General features: G+C 60.7%; 1 protein-coding gene across 2 annotated transcripts in view; it reads right to left on the bottom strand.

Annotated features, from left to right (window-relative positions):
- Positions 1–511: 511 nt before the first annotated feature.
- Positions 512–11,238, bottom strand: part of LRP5 (LDL receptor related protein 5) — a 103,450-nt gene continuing 92,723 nt past the window's right edge. For both annotated transcript variants that reach the window (XM_058689896.1, XM_058689897.1), the window contains 5 exons: positions 9,505–9,615; positions 7,600–7,836; positions 7,277–7,416; positions 2,939–3,036; positions 512–993 (listed from right to left, as the gene is read on the bottom strand). In XM_058689896.1, coding sequence (XP_058545879.1) covers positions 732–993; positions 2,939–3,036; positions 7,277–7,416; positions 7,600–7,836; positions 9,505–9,615 — 848 coding nt within the window. In that variant the 3' untranslated portion in view covers positions 512–731. The remainder of the gene's footprint in view (positions 994–2,938; positions 3,037–7,276; positions 7,417–7,599; positions 7,837–9,504; positions 9,616–11,238) is intronic.

Genomic DNA, 11,238 nt, shown 5'->3' with positions numbered 1-11,238 from the left:
GGAAAGGACAAGATGGAAACGGGGGAGGGCACGGGAGCTGGGAGGTTCCCACCCGACCGTGGCAGCCCCATCCACTGGGGGTCCACACGGAATACACAGCCAGGAGGGACCCCCCTCTGTCCCTGCACCATCTCCGTGGACGGCAGGCGGTAACTGGGGCCAGCACGCACAGAGGTCAGACAGGCCGAGGAATAGCCCGAGGCACAGGTACGTAATCTGTGGAGCCCAGGGCAAAACGAAACGCAGGGTCTCTTTCTTAAAACCCATTTAGAATTTCAGGATGGTAACAGTGGAGCCGGGGCCCTTCACGAGGGCACAAGTCAGGCATCCTGCCTGCCCACCTCTGCCCAGAGGCTCAGCCCACCCCGTGGGGGCCTGACGGGGACCCGAGGTGCTCAGGAGGATCAGTGCACAACTCTGACAGCTGTCCCAGGGAGGACGGAGGGCGGGATTCGCCCCGTGGGGTGGGGACCCTCAGCTCAAAAGCACACGTGGCACAAAAGAATGGCGGTGACGTTTAAAAAAAATTAAGTTTATAAATATTTTCTCCGCTGTACAAAGTCTTCCCCGGCCCGGCCCGCCCCATCACTGTTCACATGTCTCGTGTTGCTGTTTTCTTAAATCCCAACTATATTTATTTTTTTTTAAATCATAAAATATATTTTTTTCTTTGTTCATATTTAAAACTATTTACAAGGGCGCCGAGAGAGGCCGGGGCGGCCCGGCGGGGGTCAGGACGAGTCCGTGCAGGGGGACGGAGGGGGAGGGGAGAGGTGGAAGCAGCTCCTCTCGGTGGCGGGGGAAGGCGGGCAGCTGTCCTCCGCCGACAGGTACTGGCTGTGGGGTGTGGGCGGCGGCGGGTAGGGGTCTGAGTCCGAGTTCAAATCCAGGTAGTACTTGCTGGCCTTCCAGCGGCTGGCGCTGTAGTCGCTGTCACACACGTCCGTGCTGCAGGGCGTCGTCGGGGGCGCCACGCCGCGGATGATGTAGGGCCTGAAGGGGGACAGGGGGGAGTGGCACCTCGTCTCGGGGAGACCCCCCGGGGCCCGTCACCTGTGTGCTCCCTCTGAGCCACGCCCCCCACGTCCAAAGTGGGCGTGTCTGCACCGACACACCTGGGAGCCACGCTTGCCTTTTTTTTTTTTTTTTTTTTAACGTGTATCTTGAGAGCCAGAGACAGAGCATAAGCCGGGCAGGGACAGAGAGGGAGGGAGGCACAGAATCCGAAGCCGGCTCCAGGCTCCGAGCTGTCAGCCCAGGGCTCAAAGTGGGGACGCGAACCCACGGACCGCGAGATCACGACCTGAGCCGAAGTCGGACGCTTAACCGACTGAGCCCCCCGGGTGCCCTTTGCTTGCCTTTATGGAGAACAAGGCTTGCAGAGCCTACCTGGCCTGGGGGCCTTGGGCAGCTTACTTGACTTCTCTGGGCTTCAGTGTCTCATTGGGAAAATGGGGAGGCTAAAACAGTACCCAGTTCCAAAGAGGCTGGTGAGGATTAAATGAGATTCTTCGTGGAAAGTGCCAGAAACAGTGCCTGACACCAGAAAGCGCTGGACGACTGTTCCCCATTTTATCATTATTACTGTAAGTGCCGGAGACCAGTGAGCCTGGAAGTCTAAAGCCATCTGACCCAGGCGGTGTGCCTCCAAGCTCCCCGTGACGACGCCTCCCAGACGTCTCCTGCGCCGGAAGGTTCTGTCAGGGCCACGGCATGGCCTGAGCTGGGGGTGGGGATCGCGGTGTGTTTGAGGGCCCCAGAGGGCTCACGGAGGGCAAGAAGGTGGAGCCAGCGCCCTGGGGCCAGGGAGGGGCAGCGGGTGCTGAGAACATAGAGCAGGTGGACAGGCCTCCTAGGACCCCAGGGGCAGAAAGGGACCCCGAGACGGGGGGAGGGAAGAGGTGCCATAAAAATAGGACATAATGAGAAAGGCAGGACGTGGAGCAGAGACTGAGGGACCTGGCCAGCGTGGATGTGACAGCCTGGGGACAGCCACCCACAAGGCTGCTGGGGACACCCTGGGATGCTGAGGCACTGGGGGCGGGGGGAGCACTGCAGGCCCTTGACTAGGGCAGTGGCTCGCTCTCCTTTGGGCCCGGAGTCCCTGAAGTGGCCACCAGAGGGCAGGCGCGACGCGCTCTGAGGCTTCCCCGCTCCAGGCAGCTCTAGGGAGCAGGGAGGTGCGGGCCACTCTCCAGCTTCTGCCTCCCCCTTGGGGCGAGCGGCCCCCATGCACCTGTGTGGTAGGCCTGTGGCCTAAGGCCACCGGGTTGGAGGTCACCCCAGGCTCGGACCTGGCCCCTGGACACAGGCCAGCACACCCAGATGCCTCTTCTCAGCACCCTCAAGGGCCCCCTCCCAACCCAGGGGGGTGGGGTGTGCCACCCCAACACGGACCCCCCGGGGGGCTGAGAGGATCATCCCAATGAAGGGCCCTCCGCGGCAGGTGCCACCCCTGCACTCGTGAGACTTGGGGCCCTCACGGGATGGAGGCGGCAGAGGTGGGCATCACTGCCAGAGTCCCGCAGCTGGATTCAAACACAGTCAAACCTTGGCCCCTGTGCACGGGCCTCCCTAGGCAGTGGAACCTGGCCATGCCACAGTGGGAATCCCCTGGTGGCGCCATTCAAGGCCACGCCTGCCCGGGCACGTCCCGACTTAAAAAAAAAAACAAAACAACCCAGAGCTACGTCTACCTTCTAGAGCCTGCTCAGAACATGGGGTTTGGTTCCTGGACTCAGCAGGCAGGCCCAGCTTGCCCCACGGGGAGGCAAGCCAGGTATGGTCTGAGCGGCTGGGAGAGCCCACCAACACCCCAAACCTCTCTTCCCAGGTTTCCTGACCCGGGAAACAGGGACCGGGGGTCCTGCTCTATCACAGGCTTGTCTGGAGGCCCAGACGGCCACGGGTATGGAGGGCGGTGGCAGGAACTTCGTACCTGTAGGGTCTCGCAGTGGTGGGAATGTTGGAAGAGTAGAACATGTCCACGTTGTACAAGGAAGGGTCCGTGGCGGGGGACGGCGGCGGGTTCAGGATCTGAGGAAAGCAAGCAAAGGTTACACCCGCCTGACGGAAGCAGGTGCTCCCTACGGTGCGCCCACCCTGGCCTGAGCAGGCGGGCAGGGCTGGGAGGGGCCCGCTTGGCTCCGCGGGCCCCCCACGGTCTGTACGGTTCCGAGTCGGCGTTCGTGAGACTTAGGGAGTGGACAGGAAGCCACAGCTGTCCCCCCTGAAGGTTGTCACGGTGAGAGGCAACCCTGCCTGTGGCCCAAATACCACCCCGCAGACCAGCCGTGACCCCAGGCCCACACCTGAAGGGCCGGAGTCCGCCAGGTCCCTGAAGGCAGCAGAAAGGGCCTTTGTGGCCAGGCAGATGTGTGCGGGTCCTGTTCCATCACCCCCCGGCTGCAGCGTGCCCCCGCCCCCCACCGGTGAGGGACTTCAGCTCTCTGGGCCTCCACTTCCCCATCTCTAAAGTGGGCCCCTTGGTGACACGTGGTGAGTAACCTACGCTCCTTATTCTGTGGAGGGTCCTCTTCAGCCCAAATAGCCGTCCTTGGGGAGCCTTCAGGATCTGACCCCAAAGTTGGGAGGGCACGATACTGAGGAGGGTGTCATTCAGAGGGGGGAGCAGAGACCAGGCAGGGAAACCTAGCGGAGAGGGCCTCCCAGAGGTGCCCCCACACCCCAGCTCTTGGGGTCCCGTTTCCTCTTCTGCCCACGTATCGGACTAGAGCTGGTTCCCCCCAGCGCACTGCTGACGGGCTGGTCTTCCCACGTTCCACGGGCGCAGCCCCTCAGCGACTTGGGCTCGGGAGAGCGCCTCCTTCTGGTCAGGTCAACGCGGCAAGCCGTGTCTCTACGCTGTGGGATACTACGATGGTGGCTGTGGGTCACCGTCCACCTGTCCGAGCCCGCAGAATGTACGAGAGCAACAGTGAACCGTACTACACGCTCTGGACCTTGGACGGCTGTGACGTGTCCACGGGGTTCATCGATGACTGTTATTCATCAAGTACTACATGACTCTGGCACAGGATGGGCAGGAGGCGTGTGGGAAATCTCTGTACCTTCCTCTCAATTTTGCTGTGAAGCTAAAATCGCTTGTACGAAAAAAGTCTTTGGGGCCCCTGGGTGGCTCAGTCAGTTGAGCATCCAACTTCGGCTCAGGTCATGATCTCACGGTTCATGAGTTTGAGCCCCACGTCGGGCTCTGCTGGCAGCTCGGAGCCTGGAGCCTGGTTCGGATTCTGTCTGTCTGTCTGTCTGTTTCTCTCTCTGTCCCTCCCTTGCTCATGCTCTGTCTCTCTCTCTCTCCCGCAAATAGAAACAAACATTTAAAAAATTAAAAAAAAAAAAAAAAAAAAAGGAAGTCTTTAAAACAAAAAAGCACATTTGTAAAACTGGTAAAATCTGAATAGGGCCAAAGAATATCACACCAACAGCCCAGTACTTCCGTTGTGCTGTTACCATAGACTGAACGTTTGTGTCCCCAAAGGTCCTATGTCGAGTCCTAACCCCCGAGTGATGATAGTGGGAGGTGAGGCCGTCGGGAGCTGATCTGGTCCTGAGCGGGGAGCCCACGTGAGCCCGGCCGCCGACCTCGCGCAGCAACCTCACCCCTTCCCGCCACGTAGGGAGGAGACGGCCGTCGGTGATCCAGAACTGGGCCCCTGCTAGACGCCACAGACCCCAAATCTGCCAGCGTCTGGATCTCAGACTTCCCGGCCTCCAAAACTGTGACAAGCAGGTGCTAAAGCCACCCAGCCGACGTCATCTCTGTCAGAGCAGCACAGAAGGACTAAGAGGACGTTAGTTACGCGAGGCGTTACCTTTGGGGGAATCTGGGTGAAGGACAGAGGAGGTCTCTGTCTGTTCTTACAACCGCACGTGAATTTACAATGATCTCCGAAAGCCAAACTATCACCCTCTCGGCTGGGAAAATAAAGTCCATACTCTTGGATACCTGCCTGTGTACAGATTACCCCGAGGACACATAGGAAACTCACCACGGATGTGCCTCTGGGGGGCAGGGGTTCACGCTCAGCGTGAGGGGGGTGACCGTCTTTTCACTGTACGTTCTACGGTACCTTTTGAATTTTGTACCATGAGCATATATTTCTGATGTGAAACAATATAGTTAATTTATTGTTTTGTTTTTTTGAGAGAGAAGGCAAGCGGGGGAGGGGGGTGGCGGGGACAGGGGATCCAGAGCGGGCTCCGCGCTGACAGCAGCGAGTCGGACGTGGGGCTTGAACTCACGAACTGCAAAATCATGACCTGAGTCGAAGTCGGACACTCAACCGACTGAGCCACCCAGGTGTCCCTTGTAGTTATTTTACAAATAGGTGGCTTCGTGCAGGGTCTGTGTTTGGCGTGATGAAATGTGCTAAAATCCACGGTGGTGATGCTCGCACGTGTCCGTGAATTTGCTAACCACCGCCGAATTCTACCCTGTAAGCGGGTGATTGGTGTGGTATGTACGTTATATCTCAACAAAGTTTTTAAACGATAGCTGGGGGGCGCCTGGGTGGCTCAGTCGATTGAGCCTCTGACTTCGGCTCAGGTCATGACCTCACGGTTCGTGAGTTCAAGCCCCACATTGGGCTGTCTGCTCTCAGCACAGAGCCCACTTTGGGTCCTCTGTCCCCTTCTCTCTCTGCTTCTCCGCTGCTCATTCTCTCTCTCCCCCTCTCTCAAAATAAATAAGTTAATTAATTTAAAAAAACAGCTGGCTGGGGGCACCTGGGTGGCTCAATCTGCTAAGCATCCGACACTTGATTTCAACTCGGGTCATGATGTCAGGGTTCATGGGATCGAGCCCTGCCTCAGTGAGGAGCCTGCTTGGGATTCTTTCTTCTCTCTCTCTCTGCCTCTCCCCTGCTCATGCTCTCTTTCTCTCTCTCCCTGAATAAACTTAAAAAAAAAAAAAAAAATAGGTGGTTGGTAATAGTGTCATCTCTTGCTAATAAGACCCCCTCCCCTCAGCTCCCAGCAGAGCCAGAGGACCGAGAAGCCAGGGGACTGAGCCTCCCGGTATCTGCATGGGGGACCCAGGGGGCTGTCCTGGAGTAAGCTCGGCCTTTCACGATCGCCGGTATTTCCAGCTGGTCATGTGGCACACGTGAATGTCAGGGGGACAGTAGCGGCAGAGAGGACCAGACAGACGGTGGGGAGTATTCTAAACTCCAGGCTCTCGGCTCTTGGCTTCTGCTGCCCCTAGACGCAGCCCCGGCCTGCAGCCTCCTGGAGACGCGGTTCCCAGCAGGTGAGGCCGCGACAGCGACCCTTGCTGCCCCCTTCCTCCCCGACGCCTGCCAGTGTCAGATGTGCTAAGGAGGGGAAGGCCCGGACATGAGAGACACAAGAAGGGCAGCAACACCCAGCCCTGGCGGGTGGGGCTTCCTGGAGACCCCCAGAGAGAGCGCAAGAGGCAGAGGTCACCTTAGAGGAGCATCTGTTGCAGGAAGTTGGGCTTTTAAGGATCAAAAAGCACAGAACCACGTAATGTCAGCCCCGATGCTTGTATACACAGATTCACACTCGCGGATCAAGCTCGCCCCGTTTCCTGGGGCTGTGCCCTTGGGAATGTCCTCCCCAGCCTCGGGAGAGGTCCCCTGGCAGGAACCTGTAGGGGGCTCGGGCGCTGGGGGCTTCTGTGTGTCACCCTCTGTGTGACCACTTCTCTCTGGCGTGTGGCTTGCCTCGGACTAGGCCCTCACCCACTCCGGCTCTGGAAGCTCAGCCACAAAAGTCACCTGTGAGTGCCAGCCCTTAGGAAAACAACCCAGCTGTTTTCTGGGACCCAGCAAGGGCCTGGGAGGGAACATCGGGTGCTCTTGGCAGGGACAGCAAGGAGAAAGTCACACAGGCACACTGGGAGCACCCCGTCCAGACAGGCCCTACAAGAGACACAGTCACGGACAGGGTGGGCCTACGAGGGTCAAAGACAATCCCCAGGACACTGAAATGCCCGGCGGCAACCTGGGAGGTGGGGTTATGGGGGAGACTCCGCCCTTGATATTGTTATGGGTTTCCAGATTAGCCACCACGAACATGGAACACCCTTTCTAAACAAGAAAAAAAAAAAAAAGTCACAAGGGAAAAACGACAAGACGTGCAGAGGGAGGAAAGTGAACGCTGTCACCATTCTCTGTGACGGCGGGACAGCTGATAATTCCAGAAATGCCGAGGTCACAGGAAGGGGTCCCCCTGGCCGGCCACCGATGGTGGGGACCCCCCCCGGACGGCCGGGCCTCCTCCCGCGCCCACTCACCGGCGGGTACAGCGTGGCCTTGGTGCTGGATGAGCTGCTGGACGAGGCCCCGGTGACGTGGTTCCGGTCGTAGAGGGGCACCCCGCCCCGGCCGCCCATCAGGCTCACGGAGCTCATCACGGACTTGCCGCAGGAGATGCCTGCCGCGGGGGGAGGGACGAGGTGGCTCAGGGGCCAGGCCACCCCCCCCCCCCCCAAAGCACACCCTCCTTGGCTCCCGCGGCCCCCAGGCCCAGGTTCAGGCCCCTCTGCCCACCGCCAGGGTGCGTCTTCTCCGCTCACCCCAGCCGTGCCCAGGGCCCTCGCGCACGTCGGCTCCTCACCTGTGAAGGGGCCGTGCTGTGAGCCGCCGGGGGCTATGAAATGCAGGGGTACGTGGGGGGTCCCGCTGACGTACTCGTGCGGGAAGGGCCCGTTGGCCCCCGTGTAGCGCTGACACACCACACGCTGGCAGACGAAGTAGACCCCGCCCATGACAAAGAGCGAGAGGATGATGCCCACGACCGGCCCGATGGCACTGCCGTGGGCCGGGGTGTCGTCGGAGGGCGGCTTGGTGATCTCTGCCAGAGGACGGGTGGGAAGAGACGGTCGACGTTAACCGAGAAGGACAGGCCCTCCCGCGGGGGGTGGATGCCGTGTGCCCTGGAGGGGCCGCTGCGGTCCAGGCACAGCACCCGCTGGGGGAGGGCGGGAGGAAGGGAGAAGCTGGGTGCTGGGGCGCCACGCCACCCCTCCACCCGGCCTGCCCGGAGCACCCTCCCCCCTCCACCCCACCCCTGGCGGAGCTCTCCACGCTGCCCGACAAGCTCTCAAGAGCAGTCTCGGGTTCATCCCCCAGGGTCCAAGGGCTCTCTGGAGGCCCGGTGACGCCCCCAAGTCAGGTGGGCCAGGAGGCCGCTGGCTCCGGTCACCAGGAGCTGACAGGGGCCACGGGGGTGGGGGCTCCGAGCCGCGCCAGCGGGGGACTTGGCCCACGCGCAGGGGCAGAGCTGGGCTGATGGAGACCCCGGGGGCCGGAGGCCTTCACCAGCAGGGCTCGCTGAGCCCCACGCGCCTGCTGACACAGAGGTCCCAAGTGAGGGCAGTGTGAGGGGCAGGGGCCAAGCCCAGGCTCGAGGGCCCAAGGGTCTTTCTGAGCATCCTGACGGGGCGACGAAGTCCGGGGGCCGGTGCTCCTCAGGCTGCCCCCCGCCCTGGGGAGGGAGCACGGAGACTCTAAAGTCAACTTTGGCGAAAAGAACGTTCACTTTCCCATCAGGCCCAAGGATTCCGTCCACCGCGTCCCCTCTTGCCAGCCAGAACCCAAAGCAGAGGAGGAAAACCGCCGGCTTGGGCGACCAGACCAGACTCTGGATAAATGTCGCCCCTGACGCCGGAGGCGCCATCATGCCAGAGGCTGAACAGAGACACGGTCAGACTGGCGCCTGCCAGCAAAGGGGTGGGGGCGTGACTCCCGGTGGCACCCACGGCCGCCCTCCGGCCCCAGGTCACTCACTTTCTTGAGACGCTAACTGAGGTGCCTCACCTCGCTTCACACGAAGGGACAACGTGCTCAGGGAGCCCCCCTCCTTCCCTGCCCTCAACACCCCTCTCCCGTAGTCAGCTCTCAGCCCAGATACGTCTACAGTGAATGCAGAGCCCACGTCCTCAGACGTGTGCACACATTCCCACTTCCTGTCTGAGACTCCGGCTCCCTCCCCGTCGGAGTCAAAGACGGCCCTTCAAGAGCCACCACCTCCAGGAAGCCTCCCTGACTGCCCTGGCCTCACATCCCACGGCCGCCGTACCCCTGACTGTACAGGCCACGTCACTCACGGGGCACGAAGTGCCATGCACCTCCTCGCCGGAGAGCAGGCTGGCAGGGAGAGGGCCACCCTGACCCCCATCTTCTGATGGAGATGCCTGACAGAGGCTGCCGAGTGAGGTCCTGGCGGGCAGAAGCGTGCCCTCTCAGGCACAGTCAGCTCCAACCACAGGGGCCTGTCTCCGTCCCAGCCGGAAACACCCCCATGGGCTCACGCGCCCCCCTCCCCCTCCCAGCTCAGCCCCACAGCTGCCCCTACCTCCAGGCAGGCTTCCCTGCCGGCCTCCCCCAAGGCCAAGTGCTCCCAACCTCCCAGCCTCCTCTGTCCGTGTACCAGGCCCCCAGCATGTCTTCTCCCTCTAGACCCCACACTCGTGGGGAGCACCCCAGCCCAGGGTGAACCCTCCACGGGAAGCTGGCTCACCGCACATGAGCTCATCGGAGCCGTCGATGCAGTCATGGAAAGAATCACATTGCTGCTTGATGAGGACACACTGGCCACTGGCGCACCGGAACTGGTTGGGCAGGCAGACGGCTGCAGGGGGAGGGCTTGCGTTCAGAGAGGCTGCAGGAGGACGAAGTGGACAGCCGCCAACAGGTGCTTCCCGCCCCGCCCCCGAGACCCAACAGAAAGGTCTGGGTTCCAAACGCAGAACGGACAAACGGGACCCTTTCTAGGATGGGTTCAGGGAATGGCCACAGCAAATCCGGTCTCCACCCTCCCCTCGACGACCCCTATTCCAAGGTCTAGGCACGGCTGGCAGGGAAGGGACCTCAGTGACTCCCAGGAAGTACTTATCAGGCTCCTACCACGGCTCAGGCCCATGCAGAGCCAGGGCTAACACAGCCCCTGCCCCGAGGCTCTCCTGAGTTATGGGGAGGTGACAGCCAACTAGAGGAATGACCTAGAATGGGTGGGAGCAGGGGCAGGTGATATCTCAGCAGAGCTCCCAGGGTGGAGGATAAGGAAGGGGGAGCAGGGCTCAACCAGGAAGGAAAAGGCAGCTCACGGCCTTTTAGACTAAGAGGAGGAAGGCTGGGTATGGCCTGTTTCCCTCGTGTTCCAGAATGCCAACCCAGAAGGAGCTACTGTTGCAGAGGAGGACACTGCCCAGGGGACTCAGCCATCGCCCACCCCCAGTGCTTGCTATCCAAGCTCTCCAGCCACCCTGCCCCACCCCAAGCGCCCCTCCCTGGGAGCCAGAGATGAGAGGACCCTGTCCTCGCAGCGGGTGGGACAATTTGTTGGTAACAAAGGAGAGGAAGCTTCTGAAAGAGAAGGTGCAGCCCAGAGCCTGAACTAGGGCGTGCTGTGGGTGCTGCACATTGCTCCCAGAGAAACATTACAGGGGGAGAGGCGGGGGGACGGTTCCCAGCCAGGGCTCCTGCCATCCTCTGAGACGGCCACCTAAACACTCGTGCTACGGCAAGGCTGTATGGCTGGGCTCAGCAAACGTCTCTGCCAAGGGCCAGGCAGCAGGTATTCAGGCCTTGAGGGCCACGGGTCTCTATCGTTTTAGTGCAAGTAAACGAGCGAGCCTGGCTGTGTTCTCACGCAACTTTACGAAACCTGGTGGCGGTCTGGATCTGACTCTCAGGCCGCGGTCTGCCAACCCCTGGCCTCCCGCCGCCATCAAATTCTCGGAGGGTCCATAAGCTGCAAAGACTTAACATCTGCGGCTGTACAGGACCAGCTGAGGAGATGAGCCCCCACCCCCGGGCCTTCATCTTCCATAAACGGCTGCTCATCACGAACGGGGACAGTAGACGGTGATCCACCAGTTGGGGGTTATCTCACAACAGCAGCCGGTGGCTACGGGGGAGGCAGAGCAGCCCATCAACAGCTCGGCGGCAGTCGTGGGGCCGTGGTGCTGACGCTCTGTGGCACGAACCACCGAGCAGGTCGTTTATAAAAGGGAAATTCAGAGAACGCCCAGAAACAGAGGTTAAAGTTAAACAGAGGTTAAGACCTCACTGCTAAGGTCTAAAGGAAGATCCTACTGGTCAGAGTGGACCGAGATGACTGAAGCGCATCTTTTTGTCACGTTCGGCTCACCGGGTTGCTAGAAACCACCCAGGAACAAGCATTATCCCACAGACTGCCCTGTGAAGGGCAGCGCTGCCTTTGGGGACGGGGATTTATCCAGCTGACTACTGG

This window comes from Neofelis nebulosa, chromosome 10 (assembly GCF_028018385.1).
Source record: "Neofelis nebulosa isolate mNeoNeb1 chromosome 10, mNeoNeb1.pri, whole genome shotgun sequence".
Taxonomy (NCBI): Eukaryota; Metazoa; Chordata; class Mammalia; order Carnivora; family Felidae; genus Neofelis; species Neofelis nebulosa.
This window is presented reverse-complemented; position numbering and strand designations above follow the sequence as displayed.